A 25223-nucleotide genomic window follows, 5' to 3' on the forward strand; every position below is an offset into this window, starting at 1 on the left:
GGGCCAGCGCTGGGCTCTAACTCCTCTATGGGCCAAATTGATAAAACTGCTGGTGGAGGCAGTGAAGATGTTTCTGCAAAGACAAAGAAAAAAACTGCAAAGGTGGGAAGCAAGCCACCCAAGATCCCCAAATGAACACAATAGCGTGGAATTGTCAGGGTGCGGGTGCTGACCTTACCAAGGAGCACCTCCACGAACTCTATCATTGTTTTCTACCTCAATTTTTATTTCTTTCGGAGACTAAAAACAATCGGAATGTCTTGCAAGATGTGCAAGTTTCTTTTGGTTATGATCATGTTTTTACTGTTGAACCGGTTGGTCGGAGCGGAGGTTTAGCACTTTTTTATATGGATGATCCATCTGTTACTATTTTGTGTGCGGATCATCATATGATTGATATTGAAACTAGATTTGAAGGACACGATATCTTTATGACTTTCGTGTACGGAGACCCTGTTGTCAGACATCGGGACCAAGTTTGGGAACGATTGTCACGCATGAGTACTACACGCAGTAAAGCTTGGTTTATGATTGGAGACTTCAATGAGATCACCGGTAATCATGAAAAGAGGGGAGGAAGACGTCGTTTAGAAAGTTCTTTTCTCCCCTTCCGAATCATGTTAGAAAATTGTGGAATGATGGAATTCCCATACAAAGGAAATTCATTCTCGTGGGTGGGAAAAAGACGATCTGGGAAAGTTAAATGCAAACTAGACAGAGCTGTGGCAAATGAAGAATGGCATGCCTTATTCAACCAATCAGTTGTGGAATTTTTACAATTATGGGGATCAGATCATAGACCGGTCCTGGCACGGATTCAATCTAGGGTTAGGAGGTCACGAAAGAATTTCAGATTTGACAAGAGATGGATTGGAAAGCCGGGCTTCAAGGAAGCAGTAATTTCGGGGTGGGGACGATTTGATGAAATTCCAATGAGGAATTTTCACCAAAAAATTACCTCATGTCGAAATAAAATTAGCTCATGGAAGAAGCGAAATCCTAAAAATTCTGCTATATTGATAAAAGAGCTCAAAGAAAAGATAGATTTCGCACAGGATGATGAATTCACTACAACAGAAGAATTGGAAGATTTGAGGAAACAACTGATTTTGGCGTTTAAAGAAGAAAATACTTTTTGGGAACAAAAAAGCAGAGACCAATGGCATAAGTATGGGGATAGAAACACAAAATTTCATCATGCCATTACAAAGAAACGGAGAGCACAGAATCGGATAATCAGTATCAAAGACAAACATGGGAAGTTGGTGGAGAGTGAAATCGAGGTGGAGAACGTAGCTATTCAATACTTTCGAGATCTCTTCTCTACCTCCTCGCCGACAGAGCTAGACGTCTCACTCCGCTTTATCCAAGAAAAGGTGTCCAATACCGACAATAGGTTACTCTTAGAGGAACCGTCGGAACATGAAATTAAAAAAACTCTTTTCGATATTAACCCGGACAAAGCACCCGGTCCTGATGGTATGACTAGCAAGTTATTTCAAAAATTCTGGCGGGAGATGCGGCAAGACATTATTAGACTTGTCCGTGATTTCTTTGCGACGGGTAGTTTTGACCCACTTTTGAACCAGACGAACATCTGTCTCATCCCAAAAAAGAAGAAACCCCGGGAAATGACTGAGTTTAGACCTATTAGTCTTTGTAATGTCAGTTACAAGATTATATCTAAACTCCTATGCAAGAGACTTAAGAGAGTTATCCCGCATTTGATCTCGGAAACACAATCGGCCTTTGTGGCAAAACGATTGATTACTGACAATATCCTAATAGCACAAGAGAACTTTCACGCCCTACGGACGAACCAACGATGTAGAGAAGACTTCATGGCTATCAAAACAGATATGAGCAAAGCCTATGATAGAGTGGAATGGAGCTTTTTAGCAGCTCTGATGATAAAGATGGGCTTTGATGAAAGACTGGTTGACCTCATTATGTGTTGTGTCACGTCGGTCACATATCAAGTCTTAGTCAATGGACAACCGAGAGGGCGTATCCTACCTAAGAGAGGGTTAAGACAAGGCGACCCCCTCTCTCCTTTTCTGTTTATTCTGTGTACGGAGGCATTGATCTCACTGCTGAAAGGAGCAGAAGCAGAGAAGAAGATTACGGGTCTACGTGTAGCTAGGGCAAGCCCAAGGATCTCTCATCTTCTCTTTGCCGATGATAGTCTTTTTTTCTGTAAGGCGGAATTAAGCCAATGCAAGGAGATCATAGACATCCTAGATACATATGGGAATGCATCTGGACAAAGACTAAATGCATCGAAGTCATCGACTTTTTTTGGAAATCGAGTGGAACAGTCTCGGAAGCAAGATATTAAAACTGTTCTGGGGTTCTACTCAGAAGGAGGCATGGGAATGTACCTTGGATTACCAGAACAAATTGGTGGCTCGAAGATGAAAGTTTTCTCCTATGTACAAGATCGGTTCAATGGACGAGTCAACAGTTGGTCATCAAGACTTCTTTCTAAAGGAGGAAAAGAAGTACAAATAAAAGCGGTGGCGCAAGCAGATCCGACATATATCATGTCGTGTTACTTGCTTCCACAAGGTATAACCGATAAATTAAAAAGCACGACGTCTAACTTTTGGTGGAGCTCAAAACAAGATAGCAGAGGTTTGCATTGGATAGCATGGGACGAGATCTGTACCCCTAAAGATTTGGGGGAACTAGGTTTTCGAGATCTTCATGATTTCAATATAGCGCTTCTTGCAAAACAATTGTGGAGACTGATCCATTACCCAAACTCATTACTCGCACGTGTTCTAAAAGGAAGATACTATAATCACACTACACCACTAGAAGATCGGCGTACATACTCACCATCATATGGATGGCGTAGTATTATGGCAGCATCGTTACTTATTTCGGGTTTACGGAAAACAATTGGTACGGGTCGAGATACGAGAGTTTGGAGTGAACCTTGGGTTCCAGATGAAGTGGCTCGACCCCCTAGACCTGCTGGTCACATTGTATACAGACTACCCCAACTCCTTGTTCAGTCCTTTATTAGGACTGATACCAAGGAGTGGGATACACAACTCCTCCGGGAGTTTTTTCATCCAGATGATATCCCCTTGATCCTGGGACTGAAACCCTCTGGCTCTCTTGCCCCAGATGGATATGTTTGGAATCATACAAAATCAGGTGTTTATTCTGTTAAAACAGGATATGACTTATTCCGATCGACTAAGTTGAGTCTGTTACATGGAGGGGCCATCGGACCAAGCATTACAGGTCTACAGGGCCAGGTGTGGAAGGTTAAGGGCCCGAGCAAGATGAAGCATTTTCTGTGGCAAGCTATTTCGGGTTCTGTGGCCACGGCAGAGAGACTCACGTATAGACACATGGGCACCGATAGGAGTTGTCCTAGATGTGCTGGCCCAGTGGAGTCGATAAATCATCTTCTTTTTGAATGTCCCCCAGCCCTTCAGGTGTGGGCTTTATCGGACTATCCGTCCCTTCCGGGTTACTTCCCGAGTACTTCCATATATCAAAATATGAACTTCCTATTTTGGAAGAGAAAAGAGGTGGCTCCCCTGAGACCACAATTCGATACCTTCCCATGGATCTGTTGGTACATTTGGAAGGCAAGAAATGATAAACTATTCAATGGGAAAGAAGTATCCCCAATTGATATCCTTCAACATGCATCCCTGGAGGCAGAAGTTTGGAGGAAAGCAAACGAAAAGGAGGAAACAAATGAAGAGCAGGAAGACTCTCCCCCTACTGAGACTGAGGCAGTGCCCCTTGGGATGGCCCAAATCCCTACCTGCCAAATTGATGCATCATGGATTAATAATGGCAGTGTTAGTGGATTAGGATGGAGTCTTAAGGATCAAATGGACATAGAACTCTTCGGATTACGTGCGTGCCAGAGGAGCCTCTCTGCCCTGCATGCGGAGATGGATGGTCTTCTTTGGGCAGCCGCTTGTATGAGAGACATGAGGATAACCTCGGTACGGTTCGAGACGGACTGCTCGGATCTAGTGGAGATGATAACAAACCCGGCGGAATGGCCAGCCTTCGCAACAGAGATCAAGGTTTTTCAGAGGATACAGGAGGGCCTCGAGAATGTGAGTTTGTCTCATATTTCTCGGAGCCGTAATGGTCGGGCAGATGCGCTAGCAAAGAATGCAAGGAACAGAGGCTACATGTTTACCCATATAGATCAGACCCAGATAGATGGAGGTGCTCTTAGGAGAACCGGCTCGTCTACTCTTCACTTGATCTAGTTTTTAGATGGGTTGGGGAAAAAAAAAAAAAAAAAACAAGTAAACTTTTATCCACCGAATATAATTTAATACGTGTAATATTCTTTATTTGTTATTGAAGAAATTGTCCACAACATTAATATGAATGCTATTTATGTCCTTTTAACGGTGTTGAATATATTCAAAAGTGATTAATTCACATAGATCTTGTGATTTTTTCAACACTACCATTTTGGAAATTCAGAAGGTGAATACTTTACTCAACAAGCCCATAGTAATTAAAGCTGACAAATACTGTTGACTCTATAGAATCTGCAAGTATAAAAAAGATTAAAACCTAATTGTTACCCCCAACTTATTGAATTAGTTAATTGTAATTACAGCTGACAAATACTGTTGTTGAATCTGAAAGTATAAATAAGATTTTAACGAGAGAGAACATTAAATATAATTAAAGCTAAAGAAGTCAAATATCTCAATTATTATTTTTTTAACCCAATCATCCATATTCCATGTCTTGTTGACAACTCTTCCTCAAACCAAAATCCAGCTGGTCCTTCTTTCTCTATTGTGTGAGTGAATGTAATCTTAATATATTAATCATCAATTAATAGTTTGTACTGTTTTTAGTTAAATTTGGATTTAAAATTTGCTAAATAATTATGAAATTTGAGTATTTTTAATTCTATGTGTTATTTATAATTTATTTCTCTTTCTTTTCCATTATTATGATTTTTATTTGGAAAAATATCTTTAATTGAAAATTGGATGCCAAGTGGGTCCCAGTTACAAGAGGAGACCAAACTTTGATTGCTTTATTCCTGGGAAACACTCAACTCAATCACAGCCGTTAGATCAAAACGATCCGGCTTTGACTTTAATCTCACAGCCTGACCCGGTCACCTCCTTTCCCCATATATTACGCCATGCTCTCTTCTCTCTTCTCCCCCACCATCTCTCTCGCTCTCTCTCTCTGATCCCTCTTCTCTGATCTTCAAAAAAATTTACAGTGAAATTATAATGGCCGTCGATCTTATGCGCTTTCCTAAGATAGATGATCAAGCGGCTATAGAGGAGGCTGCATCGCAAGGTTTACAGAGCATGGAGCATCTGATCCGTGTCCTCTCTAACCGTCCCGACAAACACAACAACGTCGACTGCTCTGAGATAACCGATTACACCGTTTCCAAATTCAAAACGGTTATTTCCCTCCTTAACCGTACAGGTCACGCCCGGTTCAGGCGCGGACCGGTTCACTCCACCGCGGCGTCTCCTCAGAAACAACAACAGAGTCAGATCGTTAAAATCGCTCAAACGGAGGCTCCGATAGTTTCTCAACCGACGAGACCAGCGGCGGTTGTTGCGGCACCGTCGAGGATAGTTCATTCGAATCAGCCGAGCTTAACACTCGACTTCACTAAACCTACCATCTTCGGATCCAAGAGCTCTGAGATTGTTGAATTCTCCAAGGAGAACTTCAGCGTCTCTTTAAGCTCGTCGTGCATGTCGTCGGGGATAACCGGCGACGGCAGCGTTTCAAAGGGATCCTCAATCTTCCTCACGTCTGCTCCGTCGCAGCCTGTCACTTCCTCCGGGAGGCCACCGTTAGCCGCTCATCCTTATAGAAAAAAATGCCTCGAGCACGAGCACTCGCTCTCGGGGGACTTTTCCGGCAAGATCTCCGGCTCTGGCTGCCCTTGCAAAAGACGGTATGTTACGTCACCCACCTGTCGCTTTAACAACTGCGCACTTCAGTTATTTAATTTGCGAATATTCAAAGCTTAGTTGACTATTACCGCCACTTTATTATTCAATTAGGTTGATAAATGCCTGGTTTAGTATACTTTCCCGGTTATCGGTTTGGTTCCGACAATGACCAGGGACAATTAAAGTTCTGTAAGAACTCAGGGGTCTTGACCGTTGACTTTTACACCCTGATTCATGCATACAGCTCATTCTAGCTTACACAGCGCACGTTAAATTAATTATTAGGTCTTGTTTAATTAAAAAGATTTCCTTAATTAATATATTTTTCTTTCTTTTATTTATTACAGTAGAAAAAATCGGATGAAGAGAACCGTGAGGGTGCCGGCGATAAGTTCAAAGATCGCCGATATTCCACCGGACGAGTATTCATGGAGGAAGTACGGTCAAAAACCGATCAAAGGCTCACCACACCCACGGTAACTACCATACACCCTTCTATTATCAACCGTTGATATGTTCATGATATAAAGATCTAACGGTGTGTATATGTGTTATGATCCAGTGGCTACTACAAGTGCAGTACGTTTAGAGGGTGTCCAGCGAGAAAACATGTGGAACGAGCTTTGGATGATTCAACGATGCTTATTGTGACTTATGAAGGAGAGCACCGTCATAACCAGTCCGCGATGCAGGAGAATGTTTCTTCTTCAGGCGTTAATGATTTGGTGTTTGCTTCGGCATGACTTTGACTTGTATTGTTTTTTTGTTTTTGAGAGTATTAGAGGGGTTGGTTTGTAAATCTTTTACTAAAGAAAAATTATTTTGATTAGACACAATTAATCTGGTGAAATGTATTTTTATAAAATATTATCCTGGTGCATTATAAAATTAGATTATCTGCCGATATGGGTATAAGGTAGTGGTTATGGAATTAATTGCGCAAGATTATGGACTTATGTTCATTTTTTCCGTGAATCATTATTTTGTTTTATTAATACAAATGTATATAGTTGGTGGCAAAGTAAAGTTTTTTTTTCTAAAATAAAAGTAAAGTTGACTACGGGATTAATGATTAGAAAGTCAAATGAGTTATTAATGAGTTAGTTCAGGTTGGGTGTTGAAGTCACGTATCTTTAAATAAATGTGAATTCAATTTATTATCTTGTGTTAGTTAGAAGACAAGTTAAGAGTCAACTATATTAATGTATGCAGTTGAGCTTGGAGTCTTGAACGAAGTTGCGTGTGACAATTTTATCTTTTGATAAATACTTTAGACAATTTTTAATCCATTTTTCATGTGTCAAAGTATATCAACATCAATCCATAAGACAAACACTTTGGCACGATGTATCAAAACCATATCGCTCTGTTAAGGGTACGAAAAAAACATAAAGGTCAAAGTTTCAGCTTCTTGTTTGGGAGGAAAGTTCAAAGACCATTAACACTTTGTCCCACCTTCGGAAATACGATACACGATAACATGTGTTTACAAAGACGACCACACCAAAACATGTGGTACAAAAGTCCTCATTTGAGATTTGTAAAAGAGTTTTGTGTACGCTCTTTGTTGCCACAAATGTTCATCTGTCTTTCTCAGCAAAATCTTTCAAAACCAAGGCTTTAGATACCTTTGTAAATAAAACAAAAAAATTACTTGAAAGTTAAACCATAGGGTTATACTTATCTTTTACCGGTTATGAGAATTAGTTTGAATACTTTGAAAGATTCAGATTTGTTAAAGGATTCCAACTTAAAATCAATTAGTAATAAGTAGGTTGATCTAAACTTTTTATATATTACTTAAGGTTTTATTAAATTTTCGATGTGGGATATTCTATTCCAATACATTTTATCAAGATGAGACAAAATCAAACGTCATGTTCGTAAATACTCTGTTTGGTATATGCAAGTTTCTTTTTGGTGTTGGTCCACGTAAATACGTTTGGTCATCAAAGACGTAAAATCAACCAACCTACTCTAAGAGAGAAAACACTAACAAACAAATAATAATAAAGAAATGGAATTTTCTCCTCTGCCATAGCACTTATCGCCACATCGGAAATTGATAGGATACATGCAACAAAGAAGTCAACAGTTAAGAGTCTTGTGGCTTTTCTTTCATTTGTTTTACTTATTCAATAACGAGAACTAGTCTCCTCCTTGTTTGTAGGAAACAGTTCTCCACTTTCCCTTGTTCCCATTTTGTAAGGAGTTAATGACTCCACTTTCTAATTTTTGTTATTTGCTTTTGTACTCTCTATTTAAAGAAATGAAAAAGATAAAAAGAGGTAGACTTATCTACTCAAAAAAAAACCTGTATTGTTGTGTTCTCTTGTGTGTTTATGTTTCTAGATCAACATTGATATCTCTTGGCAAAGGACCTATCAGAAATCTAGTCTTTCCTGTCGACAAGGAGTAACAAAAAGTCAACCCGACACAAGTAGTTAAGCTGATCAAAGATTGCGTCTAGGAGGTTGATTCACAGACACAAAGTGATGAGTTACATAATAAACGCGAGTCATGTGACTAGAGATTCTTACAATCAATCGGTAATGGAATCGGTGGCTGATATAGGAGAACTTTTAACCGAGTTACTGAGAAAACTACTATAAACTTTAAATTAGCCGGAGGAATTATCATATAATTTGAGCCAATTTTTTTTTAAATCAAGCTTTTGAGTTGATTACTTAAATAAAATTAAATATCAGGGGCACGTCTGTCGTAAGGAGTGCCACGTGGAACTTGTCAAGCTCATCTTAAACACCTATTAGTACAAGAACATAGCCGCTTTAGGAATCTCAGTGAGCAAGAAGTATTGACGAGGTCGGTGAGGGATCTCGCAGGTCATTTCCCTGCGTAAAACTTAATTATCTTCTATCAAACGACTTGACTATAAACATTATATCTCAATACATAAACATATCTTTGGACCTTTGTTTTGTTTTATTTAATTTCCTCGTACATGAACATTGAACCAACTTGGGGACGAGTCTGACGACTGACGTACGCGATTACATCAATTTTGATCATTATGATCAAAAGGCTAACTGAATCTATAATTATACATAACAGTCAACAATGTGTAATGAGTGTGTGACAGTTGGGACTTTATATGGTATGACAAATTTCTAAAATAATCGCGTGTTGCAAGTGTAATCTATAAGCATTTATAATATCATCAGATTCAGGCCACATCTTCTATTCTCTGACATGCACTTATCTTCGTTATCTTAGTTGCCATACTTACAATAGAAAATGGCAGAGATCTGTTTTCTAGTGCGGTCCAATCAAACCGCTATTTTGTATTGACATTAGTTTTGACAAGGTAATTCGTAACTTTTTTTATAGAAAAGCTCATATAGGTAACTCGTACTTATATGAACCTCTCTATTGGTTTACATGATTCGTTTTACTCGGATTTTGTTAAACATTTTATCATGCCGACACGGCGACACAGAAAGCCCTCAACATGAAGTGTGAGGCAAATAGACAAACCCCACATACTACATTTATGCATTTTCCTATACAGCAAGATATATCATACTAGGGTCGGTCCGCCCTACGGGCGGGATATTAGTTAATTTGATATTCACTAAATGCTCGAGTTGAAATTTGTTTTAAGATTCAAGAATTTGGTTATCTGTTATGTCTTACTTATTAGTATGCGGTGGTATAGTTGTTTTCGATTATTCTTGCTTTGGTATTGTATCAAATTAACTAATTGTCCAACTCATAATTATAGATGTACAAATGTGGATTTGTGATAAAGTTTGATGACAATACTGTTTTTTTTTTTAATTTTTATTCATAGTGGAGTGTGCATGTGTCAGAAAGAGGCCTATAACAACTTTTATGTTTTTGTGTATGGATTTTAAATATATATTATTTTGTATAATGCATACTTGCTCTACAACATTTGCTTGTAGACTAAAAAAATTGTTTTCTATATTTTTAAAAGAGAAAATATTTAGTCTAGAATATAACATGGACATATGTATTGACTATATATAGAACTTGAGTGTTATTTTAAAATGACATATGTATAGAGATTTTTCAACCATTACTTCACTGGCACAAAACATTTATAACTGTAAATACCTTCTTTTGAAAGCAAAACTAATAAAAGCGTGTACAACAAATGTATTTTGATATATATTAAATGCCTCAAGTTATAAAGGTTGGAAACTTTGCAAAACTGTTTGGAGCAAAGTTTTTAACTTCACGATCTTCATCTTGACATCAGTTCAGTGTCGGCCTTGGCCACAAGCAGAAGAAGCATGAGCTTCCAGCTGACACGATAATAAGTATTTTCGCGGCCACATATTTATAAAAAGTGACTTTAGCCTAGTGGTTCTAAGAGAAATTACCAGTGCTAGAGGTGCTGGGTTCAATTACCCTTAACTGCATTTATTTATTTTGGCCCTAAATATAAAATGGGACACGTATCACTCCCAGAACGTACGAATTGATGACGTGGCTTCACGGGAGAGAGGCGAACATTTCTTTATATATATAGATATGTAGCATAGTTGAAAAAGCAAAGAAGACGTCATACATAACGTATGATTCATTCAAGTATATACCCTAGTCATACATATCACATTAATTAAACTAACTATTAGGTGTTAGAAAAAACCTAAACCAAATCTAACCAACCAAAGTTAAACCAACTCAAGACAAACCATATTCTGTTTTATAAATAGTGTACTGTCAACTGACGCCAAAAAAATAGTGTCAATTAGAAAGTTTTCACATATATTTTAAATTATTTATTGTTATATGAAAATTACATTTTTTAAATACACTAATTTTATAATTAACATGTTCAAATAATATTGTTAAAGTTGGGTTTTAATTTAAAAATTTATATTAAAATAACACTTTTCTGTAAAATAATACTATATATTTGTTAGGATAGTGAGGAAGTATTGAACTTAAATGCTTTTAATGACTTTTTCATCTGGTCAATGTTAAACTTTTAGTTTTTCAACGGTCAAATGTTAAAACTTAAAAATTTGCATACAAAAGAATAAAATCATCATTTATGCTGGAAGCAAAGTGAGTTAAATTTAGGCCTAACTCCTACGTTACCACAAAGTTGAAAAATGGTAACCACTAAAAGCAGATGATCACAAGTCTACGAAACTAAATCAGAAAGGCAAAAAGAAAAAAAAAAGATTCGGAAAGTCCATACACATTTTAAAGAAAATGTTCTAAAAGTAAATCACAAATGAAGCATAATTTTATCGACAGAAAAAGCAAAACATAAAAATGAAATTATTAAACAAAAAGTTATGTTATTATAACTTTAATGAATCTAATTTTTTTAAATAGAAAGCTCCGTTTATAACCAAAGTAGTCGCAACTCGCAAGTGATACTGTATGAAACCTTGTGCTCGACTGTCATGCACTTTGTCAGTTTCCGTCGGCCAAAAAAAAACTGTCAAAAAAACAATAAAAAGTTTCTCTCTCTCTCTGGAGAATCTCAAGCCGTTTCGTTTCTTCCGCCAAGCTCACGCCTTTGCCGCCGGATCGACTCTGCTCCGGCGACCCATTACAGTAAAAGACATTCCCTCTACTTGATCCCTTTCATTTGTGTTGTTCCTCTTAAAAAGGTGAAAACTTTATTGTTTCAGGGGTTGCTTGGTAGCTGTGGAGGTTTCTTTGTCTAGCTTTGTTGCTAAGTAGCTTCTGGGTTTGGTTTGATTTATTGAAAGTCTCCATCTTTATTAGTTTGGAAGCTAATTAGTGTCTTGGAGTGAGAGTTCTGAGTTTTCTAGGGTTCTTATTCTGATTTAAGTTTAGTAATGGCGGAACCTGCTACGGTGGATAGAGGGATACAGAGCTTATTAGCTGCAAGTAACCATTTGAAATCGAGTCTAGAGAAATCTAAAGCCATTGGTGTAGCTTTGGAGCGCACCAGTCCTAGATTTGACGAGATTGAGCAGAGACTACCTTCCCTTGAAGCCGCTGTAAGACCCATACGAGCAGACAGAGAAGCTCTCGTGGCTGTCGGCGGCCACATTAACCGAGCCGTCGGTCCAGCAGCTGCAGTCCTCAAGGTGTTCGACGCTGTCCACGGACTCGAGAAGTCTTTGCTATCAGACCCCAAGAACGATCTCTCCGGCTACTTAGCTGTACTAAAGCGGTTAGAGGAAGCGTTGAGGTTCCTAGGCGAGAACTGTGGGTTAGCTATCCAGTGGCTGGAGGATATAGTCGAGTATCTGGAAGACCACAGCGTTGCTGACGAGAAGTATCTTTCGAATCTGAAGAAGTCTTTGAGAGGTCTGAGAGAGTTTCAACAAGAGAAAGCTCGCCTTGACGGCGGGCTTAGGGACGCTGCTTTGGACAAGCTTGAGAACGAGTTCAGGAGGCTGTTGAAGGACAACAGCGTCCCACTTCCCATGGCGTCTCCGTCGCCGTCATTAGGAGAGCAAGCGTGCATTGCGCCGTCTCAGCTGCCTGTAACGGTAATCCACAAGCTGCAAGCCGTTCTTGGAAGACTTAGAGCGAATAACAGACTTGAAAAGTGCGTTTCTATATACGTGGAAGTGAGGAGCTCTAACGTTAGAGCTAGTCTTCAAGCACTAGACTTGGACTATCTAGACATATCAGTAACCGAGTTCAACGACGTGCAGAGCATAGAAGGGTACATATCTCAGTGGGGGAACCATCTAGAGTTTGCGGTCAAGCATCTTTTCGAAGCAGAGTTCAAGCTTTGCAACGATGTGTTTGAGAGATTCGGTTCAAACGTGTGGATGGATTGCTTCTCGAAGATAGCTGCTCAAGCGGGGATGCTGGCGTTTCTCCAGTTTGGTAAAACAGTTACCGATTCCAAGAAAGATCCAATCAAGCTTCTGAAGCTGTTAGACATCTTCACTTCTTTAAACAAACTGAGGGGAGACTTTAACCGTCTCTTCGGCGGAGCAGCTTGTGCTGAGATCCAAAGCTTCACTAGAGATCTCATCAAGAAGCTGATAGACGGCGCGGCGGAGATCTTCTGGGAGCTTCTGGTTCAGGTGGAGATTCAGAAGCAGATCCCGCCGCCTAGCGACGGCGGTGTGCCTAGGCTAGTCAGTTTTGTGACTGATTACTGCAATAAACTTGTAGGAGATAAGTACAAATCAACGCTCACTCAAGTTCTGCTCATACATAAGAGCTGGAGATCAGAGAGGTTTCAAGAGAATCAGCTAACGGTTGAGATTCTAAGAATCATCAAAATGATTGAGCAGAACATGGACTCGTGGATGAAAGCCTATCCGGATCAAACGCTAGCTCATTTCTTCGGTATGAACAATCATTACCATCTATACAAGAGCTTAAAGGGTACGAGGATTGGAGATCAGTTAGGAGACTCCTGGCTGAAGGAGCATGATCAGTACAAAGAGTATTACGCTACCGTCTTCCTTAGAGACACTTGGGGTAAGCTCCCAAGCCATTTGAGCAGGGAAGGGCTTATACTCTTCTCTGGCGGGCACGCCACGGCGCGTGATCTCGTCAAGAAGAGGCTGAAGTCTTTTAACGATGCGTTTGATGAGATCTATAAGAAGCAGTCCACGTGGGTCGTGCCTGAGAAAGATTTGAGGGAGAGGGTTTGTCAGCAGATAGTTCAAGCTGTTGTGCCGGTTTACAGAAGCTATATGCAGAACTATGGGCCGTTGGTTGAGAAAGACGCTAGTTCGAGCAAGTACGTGAGGTACACTGTGGTGGCTTTGGAGAAGATTCTCAGCTCTCTTTACATACCTAGGCCCATGAGATATGGAAGTTTTAAGGGTACACCGCCGAGTGAGAAACTCAGGAACGATGTTGATCTTAGACGCACTACTTCAGCTGTTGTATGATTGAAGCCATGTTCCGTTGTCTGAAGATGTGATCATGTTGTGTCTGCTCTTCCATCTCCTGGGAGGATTATCTTCAGTGGAGAAGCAGATGTAGACTTTTTATACGTATATAAGATACTGTCACTCTAGGTATAGCTTTTTAGTCATTGATCAAGTCCCCTTAGTTCATTTATGTCTTGAGGTTTCATGTTAGGGGTTAAGATTATTCTATTTAGTGAGATAGCTAGAAGATCAGTAATGTTCTTGTTCTTAATTGTTGTGCTACGTTTGTGACATTTTATGATTTTTTTTTAAATAATGGAAAATGTATGAAAAAACAGTTTCCTTGTTCTTTCTTTATCTCCAAGGAAGCTCGTTAGACTTGGTTACACCCCTGAGGGCAGTACTGTAGTGAGATTCTTCACACCTTGCCAATCTTTTGCATACAATCATCACATTCAAGAGAGACCCTTTGCTTCATGCATTTAGACATCATTGTGTCCAAAATTCACTTTGATAAAGTTTGTTTGTGCCTTTCAAATTATTATTATACTTGCAAAAACTAAGCTAATTATGTTAAATCCGTGTAGATATCATTTCAGTAATTCAGTACGTTATGAATTAGTTCAAATCCTATCTGGTTTCACTGACATAAATTTACTACTTTTACCTTTTTTACAAACTGAAAATCAGTAATAATGAGAATTGGATAAGGTTTTTGGCTGTTATAACGACCACTGAACTATCGGGTACAGCGGACAGCATCGGACTTAACGGAGACAGTAACTCCGAAACGTACGGCTAAGGTCCGAGAGCTAGCCAATCTGCAGAGACCACGACATCATTAACGTGTCAAAAACGTCAAAGTCGCCGTTAGCGTCTTTTCCCTCGGGGTACTATTTCTATTTTTAGAACATTTACGCGTAATTACACAGACAGACTCAAATACTGTGACTCATGCTATGTGTATATAATAAATTCTTTATACGCCAACTTTCTTTCTCTCCGGAAATTAGTTCTTAACTCGAGCTCTTAACTTGCGCTCATCGCCGGTTGATGACAGCTAAGTCCGGTTGGTGGATAAACAGGAGGAGACGAGGTCGAAGAGGAGAAGGCTAGAAGAACTGAGAAATGGAGTTTCTGGCAGGTTCGACGTTTGAAGCTGGTACGGCGGTGCAGGATAAAGCTGCACCGGCGGCTCTGTTCTTGACGGAGGAATCTAGCCGCGGTGGAAGCGGGATCGGATTAAGGAGATGTGTTAAGTCTCTGTCGGAGGAGATATCAGAGAGTTCTTCATCATCTGTAGTCGTGTCGGGAGAAAGCAGCGCAAACGAGGAAGAGGACGGTGTCGTTTCGTCACGAGGAACATGGTTTGGTTCCTCTCTTGAAGATTCTCTTCCTATTAAGTACCTTTTCCCTTAATCAATCTTTTAAATTTCCAAAATTTAATTAATTTTCCGAAATTTAATTACTATTTGTTGTTGTTTTAAAAATTTAGGAGAGGGTTATCAAATCATTACATAGGGAAATCAAAATCATTTGGTAATCTAATGGAAGTGAGCAAGACCAAAGATCTTATGAAAGTGGAGAGTCCGTTGAACAAGAGAAGGAGATTGCTTATTGCTAACAAGCTAAGGAGATCATCACTGTCTTCTTTCAACATCTACTCCAAGACTAATAATAACCTTAGTTCCATGCCTTTACTTGCATTGCAAGAGTCTGATGAGGAGGATCACATATGCAGTTATGATAATGATGATAGTAGTGATGATGAAATTAGTAAGTTGCAAGAGAAGAGGATGAAGATGACAACGAATAATAGAGATTTTATGGTTCAAACTCATAGCTGCTTATGTTTAACTAGTTTTCAAGATGCTGATCGATAATTCATTATTTTCTCCACTTGTGTTTCGTTTTTTTGTTTGTTTCTGTTGTCAGAGTAGAGTAAGTTTCGTTGGCAATAATTGATCGAAAATTTGATAGAATCGTTGTCTAATCGCTAAGACGTGGGTTACCGATCTATTTCTCTACGAAAACTATTATCATATAGCACCATATTCATCTAAAGTTAAAACTTCATTCTATATATTCACTAGATGAATATTAAATACTAGTTTCTCTATGAACTCAAAGTTCGGATTATATTTATTTCCACCATGATTAATTTTTATTTAATTAGACACCAATCAAAATTAAAAGAAAATAGCGATTAAAGTAATGAATTTCATATCCATCTGAAATAAAACACAAAACTCAAAAACTAAAGAGTCAAATTCCTCAAATTTTGAGAAGAACCGGATTACTTTATCACTAATGGTTTTGATGATTTGGGGATTTTGTCTTTCTAATTTTTAAGTTTTATGTTTTATTTCGGGTCAACTAGAGGTATTTTTTGTTCAATTTTAATTTTATTTGGTGTTTGATGACTAAGCGTGTATATACAATAAATCTTGTGATATAGGTGTGAAGACTGGTATTTAATATTTATTTAATGGGTATATAAAATGTAGTCTTAAGTTCTTAACTTCCTGTAGAAATGATGATGGATATTTAAGAACAATTCTTTTAAATAGACATTTTTAATTTTTTGTCACAAAAATAAACTTGATCAAAGTAGCATTTTTTTATTTTGAAAATTTTAATTTTTATTTACTTTTTAAAATTTGAAATCATATCCTAAAATCTCACTCCTCAACTCTAAACTCTAAACCCTAAATCTTAAACCCTAAACTCCACGCCTTAACTCTAAATCCTAATGTCAAGATTAATTACTCATAGGGATATAAGTGTATAATTACTTATTTTGATAAAACATCTAAGTCTATTTTGATCATTTTTATAAAAAAATTCGGTATTTAATATGTATTTAATGGGTATATGATAATTTTGAAGGAAAAAATAGATAATTAACCATTTAGATGATAATAAATTTGTAGAACTTATAATAATTAATGATTAATGAATTGGATTACTTGTGGATATGATTTGATCTCCACTAACTAAACAATATGATCATACTTCTTGCCTGTAATCTTTAGTGGATATCGTTCAATATTAACCCAAATAAAAAAAAAATGTTTCGTAAAATTTGGTTAGGTCAAGTCAGGTGTAATGTGAACCAAGGTTTAAGTCTAAGATAAGGTTTCCTCTTGTATTCTTAGGAAAGAAGATGCATAGCACGAGTCCGAGTCATGTTGTTCAAACTACTTAACTGATCGATATTCCTTAAAAACTCAGGATTCTTACGCATATTCTTTCATATAAAAGTCTTTAATGTGAACACAGGTCTAAGATAATGTTTCCACTTGTATTCTGAATTTCTCAATGTTGCAATAGTCATGCTGTTTTGCTTTCAGAGCCGTGCTTCAAGTATTCAAAAAAGCTTTTGCCTAGGACTTCTAAAATATATTATTTTTTTTAGAGTTTCAAATTTTAGAAAATAATTAGTAGTAGAGTACTTTAAGTTTGCCATTTATTTGATAAACTGAAATCAGCAAATGAAGATAGTTTGATGGCATCTTGTACCAATCTTCAAAAAGCTTTAAGGCATGTAAATCATTATAATGATGTTATTGGGGATGATTTGTGTTTTGAACTGATGGTTCTAAAAGAGACGTTGCCATAAGATTACAAGAGACCTCTTGAAGTTCTGAATTTTTTGAAAGAAAAAGAAGAGTGTTATCCAGACTCATAAATTTCTTATCAAATATTATTTGACGATTCTAGTTTCAGTCACTGCTGCTGAAAGAAGCTTTTTCAAGTGGAAATCCGTAAAGCTTTATATGTGATCAATTATATCACAAGAAAGATTAAATTGTTTAGTAATTATATTTATAGAAAGAGAATTAGTCAGAAATGTAGATCATGCAAATTTAGTTAAAAAGTTTATTGAAAAAGAAGAAAAAAACATTTGTCTTAATTTTTTAAATTATTATTTTTTAATGTTTTTTCAAATATATATTATGCTCTAATAAAAAAAATTTATAAGAGGAACCGATTTTTATATGTCTCAGGCCCCACTAAACTTTGGCACGGCAGTGTTTGCTTTGCATGAGTCATGGCTGTTCAAACTACTAATATTCTATACGAACTCAGGATTCTCGGGCATATTCTTTCATCAGAGCTGGCATCAAATAGTTGATTATATAAAATTCACAATGCGTACACCAACATTTGCAACTTTTTTTTTTGTTTTTTTTTTATAACACTTGCAACCTTATATTCGAATCCATAAGATAGTTAGGATTTGAAGAAACACACTATCAATTATTGTCGTTCTAAAAACCACTGCCTCTTTCTTTTTTCACCAACAAAAGTGGTCCTGCTTGCATCTCTAATAACGTTTCTCATAATAGCTACTATAGCCTATAGTGGATAAACAAAAAAAAAAATATAAAACGACAAAGCATTTCACCAAAATCATGGTTTAATCTTCCCCAACAAATGACATTATATAAAGAAAAAAAACATTACAAATAACATGAAATCGTCCAAGTACTATAAAACGAAGAACACACTCAGCCGTATGAGTAAGAATCAATCCGTACCATACCGGAAACTATACCGGCCAAGGGGTGATAACAGATTAATCTTTACATTATTTCTTAAAGTCTTAAACGCTTCCCTCCGTAGTAAACAGGATAAACCAACAAAAAAACAGCTCTAAGAGAGAAACGACTGTAGTCTAAACCTGTTTACCTTTTGCCCCAACATTCCAAGCCTGTAACAATCAATTGGTATGGTAAGGTGTGTGAGGATTCAACATGAATAGATCAAAGTGGAAAACAAGAACTAGTTTACCTCAGCTACTACCCTTTTGTTTGAGGGTGATTTTGTCTCCAAGACTTAGAGCAATCCCTTGCGTCTTGCTCCTTATCCTTATGTAGCCACTCAATGCTCCGTCTGTTTGCTTCTCGATACTCACGTTCACAAGAGCATCCTCACCAAACACACTTTTTGCGTATAAGTTTGCTGCAAGGAACCCACATTCTCCTTCTAGTTCAGATCTGCAAATAGACAAAAGCATTGGTTAGTAAGAAGAGTTTCGGTCTATAAGAGAAGAAAGAAGAAATAAGAATCTGAACTTACGGGCCAGTGAGACACTTCATGTTTGTAGATTTGATTATGTGGTCGAGGAACTCTCTTTCGTTTTCAATCTTGGTGTTCACAGCAACCTGACATGAAGACCACAACGCAAATGGTTAAACACCAAACTCAACACAAAGTGTAAAAGGTTTTTGTGTGTGACCTTGTTCTCCCATTCAAACTCTGCCCACATGGTTCTGAAGGCAACATCTGAGCAAACAGCAGGGGAGATATAGTCCATGATATCAATGTGAATGTCGTTAAGAACCACGACGTTTCGCTCCATCACATTTGATGTCTCATAGACGATGTTCCCGAATATGACTCCGGTCTCCGTGGACGACACCTTGATGTTTGCCTTTATCTGCATGCTCGTTGCAGGTGCAAGACTATAGTTTTGAGGACGCTCAACAAGCTTGAGATCACCCATGGTTGCTAACTCCAAGCACAGATTCTGAAGAGTTTCCTTTGTACGGTTGATAACAGTAACTTCGAGTGCGATGTCGTAGTGATGGACTGTCACATATGCTTCAGCATAGACTGGATCACTGAATCCTGTGAGTTGAAGAATGCGGTTGAGTTTGTTCGCATCGTTCTCGTCCTTGGTGAACTCTCCGGTAGCACGCTTTAGGTCATCTTGTACCTGGTCTTCCAACTCAAGTTGACTCATTCCCTGAAAAAAACTTATCATCAGTAATTTGATGTACGGACCCAAAAAAAATGTAACCAGCCACTATAAACTTCTGTTATCTTTCAATTTGAGAAAATGGTAACCCATAAAGCAGAATCTACGTATAAGAAATGAACAGATTTCCAAAAAACTCACAATAATAATAATAAAGACAATGAAGCAAGCGATAGTTTGGAAAGTAATATTACCTTCCGGCTCTTTAGATGGAAGAAGTCAATTAGATCATCAGGTTGCGCATGAGTTGTCTGGGTCTTTGCCTTAAGTTCCTCCATCTCTCTAAGTTGTTTTTCAGATATCATCTTGACAAAACTCTGGCGGCAGGATTCCAACCATATCTTTTTCATCTCATCATTCCTATGGCAAAGCAGTTTTATGCACAACACAATCCTCTCGTATGAATCATTATCAATAGGGTGTGGGGAAGCAGGAGACTGCCCAAGTTGCAACATGGAAACCATGATCAGCAAGGCCTGTGTGACTGTCTTGTTCACTTCTGTTTTAGACGACTGAACCTCCTCCAACCTAAGAACAAGCTTGGTCAATGTGCAAGCAACCACTGCTCCTAGGAAAAAATCACCAGTTAGAAGCAGTGCTCTCAAATTTCCAGAAGTCAATGCTCCCTGAACAACTGTTGGTGTTGAGAATGTGGTTTCAGAGGCCGCGCTTTGGGTAGCATAAGTACCATCAGCAAGAATCACGGGCTTTCTCGAGGACACCATGGCAGAAGAGGTTGGCTGAATCTTCTTTGATGCCTCAGTTGGCTCAGATTCCTCAGAAACAGAGTAGAATGGTAACTCACCAAGGCATTGCTTAATGGTTGAAATGCCACTCTCAACTTCCGAAAGTGAAAGGCAATACTCCCCAATGATCCACAGTGCACAAGGGCAGACCTTTCCTGCGCGAATCTGATAGAACGTGTCCAGCAACCTGGTTATGATTGAAACTCTTAACTTGGGATTAGTTTCTATTATCTCTCTAACAAATGAAATCACATCAAGTGCTGAAGCCACATTGCTATCTCCCAAGAAATCCATAAGAAGATGGACCACTGTGCTTGCAACTTCGGGGAACTTAACTGCGCAAGCATGGATTGCTTGAATAAGCATTTGTCTGTACTCTCCATTCTTCTCAAGCTCTCCACTCTGTGTCTTTACAACTTCTTTCTTCAACATTTGAACGACCTCATTAATGTTGTGATGAGTAATCAAATCAAGGGCAATGTCAAGTGTCTTCCTGCGAATATCAAGGTTTGGGCTTGAGAGTACTCTGAGCACATCTATTATTAGCTCAACCATGATATCTCTGTGCGATGACTTAAGCTCACTCAACCGATCGAGCAAAATAAGCTTCACATTGTTGTCACTCTGAGAAAGAAGAAGTTGACAGTAGGTGTTGGCAGCAGCCCTAATAGCAGTAGGGGCAGATGAGAGAGAGACGAGCGTTCCAGCACATTCATAGATAACTGCAGAGGAAGTGGCACTCAACAGAGAAATAATAATCTTAATATATTTCCCCTTCTCTGCTGGTTTAGTCTTGCACACACTCCGAATCAACTCCAGCACCACCATCTGAAGCGACTCATTCCAGTCTGAAACCTTGTCAACATTGCTCAGAAGATAGTTCACAGCTCGTTCCTCAGCACAGGTAAAGAGCATCAGAAATGCATTTCTCTTGGCGGAGGGATCTTGTTCTGTTGACAGAGCTTTCTCGATCATTTCAGGTGCATCAACGAAAAGCTGCTCGCCATTTGGAAGCTTATAGATCGCCATGACGGCCAGAATCGCATTCCTACGAACAAAAGGATGACGGTGCTCCAGGTTTTGCAACACTGATGGAGTCAAAGGCTCCACGATTTCAGTCTCCTTCAACCGGCAGAGAAACCTCAGTGTCACTCCACGAATGTACTCATTAGGATGCATAAGGTTGTTCCGGAGATTCTGGCAAATCAAAATCATTTCAGGCAGCACCTTCCCCTTGGAATCGGTTTTCTCAATCAACTCCAGGTACAGCAGCAGAAGCTTCTGGATCGTGTGGTCTTCAGAAGGCAGCACGTATCTAATAATAGTTATGAAAAGCTGAGGAATGGTTTCACCATTCAGCAAAAGCATAACCGCCTTCTTCATGGCATCAACTTTCGCTTCCACATCGTTTCCTTCCAGAGCTTCTTTAATCTCCTTGGCAACTGCTGGAGTCCCTTTGTCATAGTGTACGAGCAAGGTACTAGACTTGTCCATCTTTACGGTCGCTGCACAGAGAGTGAAAGAGAAACCAAAATGAGAAAACTTTAAGCTCAAATGAAACGGAAAATCATGCAAGACGAAGCACCACTACAACATAAGGCATATAGAAAGTGCATAGAGAAAACAGGAACCAAAAATCAGAATTTCACATACAGATCACATATTAAAAAACAAGATAAGCAAAATGTTAATGTTTCGTGCGGTTTAAAGTTTTCAGTTACTGAGCATAAGAAACTTACCCACATACCCACTCAGCAATAATCTACACCACTCTACTTAAATTTCTATACAATGTATGAAGCATGTCTCCGCATTTCAAAATTCATTTTTTCACAATCAAGAACTCAGTTCTCCAATCCATGGTTTATGAGCAAACATCACATCACATCACATCACAATTACAGAAGAAAAATCGGTAATGTCGAATCCTCAGATCCAGCTACAAATACGATCAAAACATTAAACAAAAATCATTTCAATAAATAAAAAAATAGCTTCGGATCCACTAAGATTCAAAAACGAATGCACATCTCTCTATCAGATTTGAAGAGCATCGATCGAATCTACATAATCTGCAGTCTCACTCAGCTGCATAAACACGAAGATCGGGTTCCTAACGGAATCGGATCGAGATCAAACAGAGAACTCCCGAGAAAACCGATACATTGTAGATTTACACAAAGGAAAAGGCGAAAAGGAGATCGATCTCTACGAAAATCTGGATCATAGGCCGTGGTTAAGCAGAGAGACGAACCTCAAGGTGGGAGATCCGGAGAGAGAGAGAGAGGAGGAGATCCACGGAGTCGCTAAGCTATGGATCCAAGGGAGATTTCGGATCTCGTGAAACGAACACTCACGCGGAAAGTGAGATGAGAATGTACGTACGATGGTGGATTGGATTCGTCTTGTGTTTACTCGTCGAGATGCGCGATATTTATTTTCTGCTTTGCCTGATTTGGAAACGAAGCAGTGAACGATGGAGTGAACCTTAAAAGGCCCAGTGATTGATTGATTGATGGAAAGCCCAGTTCTATAGAAGTTGAGCTATTATAGTGTTCCTCTACGTGTCTAATTGTTTTCATTATATAAGCCCAATCTTTATAAACCGAGTTTGATTATAATTATTAAAGAAAAAAAAGACTAGGATAGCACCAAACCAAGTTTATGTTCCCAAAGTAGCACTCAAGGTTCAAAGTCACAAAAATAAGTTTTATTAAAGAGGTAAATATACACTTATACCCCTTGGGTTAATTAATCCAAACCTTAGGGTTTAGAGTTAAGGGGTGGGGTTTTGGAATTAGGGTTTAAAATTTTATAAAAAAAAATATTAAAATAAAAAATAAAAATTTTAAAAACAGTTTTAAAAAGTATTTTTAAATTATAAAAAGAAAATTTGAAAAAAAAATAAAAAAAAAAAAGTTTCGAAAAAAAAAATTTGTAAAAATTTCGAATCTGAAAACATATAATCTGAAACTATAAAAAAAAATCTTTTTTTCATTTTTTTATTTTTATTTTATTTATTTTTATTTATTTTTATTTATTTATTTAATTTTAAACCAAGGGTATTAGGGATATTTTACCCTTTAATGAATGTCATTTTTGTGATTTTCTCCTTCTAGTGCTATTTTTGAGACATAAACTTCAAAAGGTGTTATTATTGACAATTTATTTTTAACGCGGTTAAATTTCTTTTTATTTTAATTTATAAAAACGAAAAATAAAATTATTGCAAATTGTAAAAGTTTAATTAGATATCCGTTCTTCTTAGAATTATGTTACTATTGTGATGATCGGTTTCATCCAATTTTAGCAGTGACAACAATCTTATATGTTGATAATTAAGATTTAATGAAACAATTTGTTATCTATTGATAAACGTTTATATAGCCAAATATTACTTGATAAAATGTAATTTGTATTTTGAAGATAACTAAAATATATAATCCATTTGTTAGTTTAGGTTTTATAACCTTTTATAATAATGCTGGTACATAAAATTTTGAATTCTGAAAAATTCTAGGAAGAATTCATGTTTACCACTTTCATGGTATCATTAATCATTTTTACCACAATTAAATAAATAGTTTCAAAAATATATTCTTCATTAAATGACAAAAGACTCTTATACATTTGTTCTCTATATATATAATAAATAATTATTTAATAAAATAATAAAATTTAAAAATTTAAAAGTTTTTTTATGTTTTCGAATTATACTTTTTCAAATTCAAACTTCTTTTTATAATTTTTTTTCGAACTTTTATTTGAATGAATTTTGAAAATTCTTAAATCAATAACAATATATTTTATTAAGATTTTTGAAATCCAAAAACCAACAATAATGGAATCTCAAAATTTTCAAAGTTCATAAGAATTCAGTTACCAATAACTCTCATAATCATCAAATCATACACATAATTCACCAATTTCCCTAAAATCAAGTGAATATTTGAATGGTGAGACCAAGTGGTGGAGTAATTAATGGTCTTATTGCTCTCAAAATCAGATATCCGCACATCCTTTCCCATGATGAGACATATCACACATCACAAAACATAAATTATCCCACAATGAGACATATTCACAATAGAACATAAAAAAAAGATCAATTATTTTATAGTAATTATTACAATTTTCTCTAAAATCAACAAACAATTACTTAAATGGTTTGGCCTAGTTTTGTAGTAAGTAAATGTCTTATTGATCTGAAAAGGAGGTCACCACATAACAAATAAAAACTAGACTCAAATAACACTAAGTTATATTATAACAAAATTAGGACATTTTCTTAGAATATCATTTATTAAAAAAAAAAAAATATACATTTTCTTTGTAAGTTTTAGAATTTCGTGATTAGAATTTAAAGTTTAATATCTAAGGAATAGAAATGGAATTTAAATTTTACGAATTAAACTCTCTTTTTCTAAATTAAGTGTTATTTTAACTGTTTATTAAAATATATTTTAACAATTACACTTGTAACACCAACGTGACATTGTGAAAAAAAATCGTCAACTGCAAAACTATGCTACTTGAGAAACTAAACATTGATAGTATAAACATATAATAAAAAAAGACAAGATATTTAATTAGAAAACCCTAATCAACAGAAAAGATGATTAGATTACAACTAAATTGTTGATTTTTGGATAGTGTGGAGTAATTTATCCACTAATACTATAATTTGGTTTACCACTTTACATGAATGTATTAATACATTCTCATTTCATCAACTCCAAAAACATTCCAAAAAATAAATTTGCAATTTTGATTATGAATGAATAGTTTAAACTAATTTCATTCGTTGACAAAAAAAAAACTAATTTCATTCATCTTATTCCACCTATTTTGATTCCATTAATTCTATTTTACGGTTACCATTTACATATATTTATACTGGTGGGTATTTCCACAACAATGAGAACCATTATCAAGATGTATATCTAAA

General features: G+C 37.1%; 4 protein-coding genes across 4 annotated transcripts; 3 read left to right on the plus strand and 1 right to left on the minus strand.

Moving 5' to 3' along the window:
• The first annotated feature begins 5169 nt into the window (after window positions 1–5169).
• On the plus strand, window positions 5170–6843 carry LOC111199736 (probable WRKY transcription factor 11). Its single transcript, XM_022690004.2, has 3 exons — window positions 5170–5941; window positions 6287–6415; window positions 6502–6843. The coding sequence occupies exons 1-3, from the start codon at window positions 5253–5255 to the stop codon at window positions 6680–6682; spliced, it is 999 nt and encodes a 332-aa protein (XP_022545725.2). The 5' UTR covers window positions 5170–5252; the 3' UTR covers window positions 6683–6843.
• A 4458-nt stretch (window positions 6844–11301) lies between these two features.
• Window positions 11302–14110, plus strand: LOC106424098 (exocyst complex component EXO70A1-like). Its single transcript, XM_013864841.3, has 2 exons — window positions 11302–11498; window positions 11576–14110. The coding sequence occupies exon 2, from the start codon at window positions 11747–11749 to the stop codon at window positions 13778–13780; it is 2034 nt and encodes a 677-aa protein (XP_013720295.2). The 5' UTR covers window positions 11302–11498; window positions 11576–11746; the 3' UTR covers window positions 13781–14110.
• Window positions 14111–14663: 553 nt separating this feature from the next.
• On the plus strand, window positions 14664–15744 carry BNAA08G12440D (protein OXIDATIVE STRESS 3 LIKE 2). Its single transcript, XM_013864907.3, has 2 exons — window positions 14664–15165; window positions 15258–15744. Exons 1-2 carry the CDS (start codon window positions 14891–14893, stop codon window positions 15643–15645), a joined length of 663 nt encoding a protein of 220 aa, XP_013720361.2. The 5' UTR covers window positions 14664–14890; the 3' UTR covers window positions 15646–15744.
• A 2440-nt stretch (window positions 15745–18184) lies between these two features.
• On the minus strand, window positions 18185–22745 carry LOC106424187 (coatomer subunit beta-1-like). Its single transcript, XM_013864926.2, has 6 exons — window positions 22530–22745; window positions 19724–21780; window positions 19008–19517; window positions 18848–18933; window positions 18560–18765; window positions 18185–18479 (listed from the first exon to the last, which is right to left on the minus strand). The coding sequence occupies exons 2-5, from the start codon at window positions 21767–21769 to the stop codon at window positions 18561–18563; spliced, it is 2847 nt and encodes a 948-aa protein (XP_013720380.2). The 5' UTR covers window positions 21770–21780; window positions 22530–22745; the 3' UTR covers window positions 18185–18479; window position 18560.
• Between the last annotated feature and the right edge of the window lie 2478 nt (window positions 22746–25223).

Source organism: Brassica napus, chromosome A8 (genome assembly GCF_020379485.1).
Source record: "Brassica napus cultivar Da-Ae chromosome A8, Da-Ae, whole genome shotgun sequence".
NCBI lineage: Eukaryota > Viridiplantae > Streptophyta > Magnoliopsida > Brassicales > Brassicaceae > Brassica > Brassica napus.

Coding starts and splice junctions, on each gene's coding strand:
- LOC111199736 (XM_022690004.2), top strand. CDS start 5,253: ATGGCCGTCGATCTTATGCGCTTTCCTAAGATAGATGATCAAGCGGCT. Junction 5,942..6,286: donor GGCTGCCCTTGCAAAAGACG/GTATGTTACGTC, acceptor TATTTATTACAG/TAGAAAAAATCGGATGAAGA. Junction 6,416..6,501: donor AAAGGCTCACCACACCCACG/GTAACTACCATA, acceptor GTTATGATCCAG/TGGCTACTACAAGTGCAGTA.
- LOC106424098 (XM_013864841.3), top strand. CDS start 11,747: ATGGCGGAACCTGCTACGGTGGATAGAGGGATACAGAGCTTATTAGCT.
- BNAA08G12440D (XM_013864907.3), top strand. CDS start 14,891: ATGGAGTTTCTGGCAGGTTCGACGTTTGAAGCTGGTACGGCGGTGCAG. Junction 15,166..15,257: donor GAAGATTCTCTTCCTATTAA/GTACCTTTTCCC, acceptor TTAAAAATTTAG/GAGAGGGTTATCAAATCATT.
- LOC106424187 (XM_013864926.2), bottom strand. CDS start 21,769: ATGGACAAGTCTAGTACCTTGCTCGTACACTATGACAAAGGGACTCCA. Junction 19,518..19,723: donor TCCATCTAAAGAGCCGGAAG/GTAATATTACTT, acceptor AGTTTTTTTCAG/GGAATGAGTCAACTTGAGTT. Junction 18,766..18,847: donor ATGAAGTGTCTCACTGGCCC/GTAAGTTCAGAT, acceptor GTCTATTTGCAG/ATCTGAACTAGAAGGAGAAT.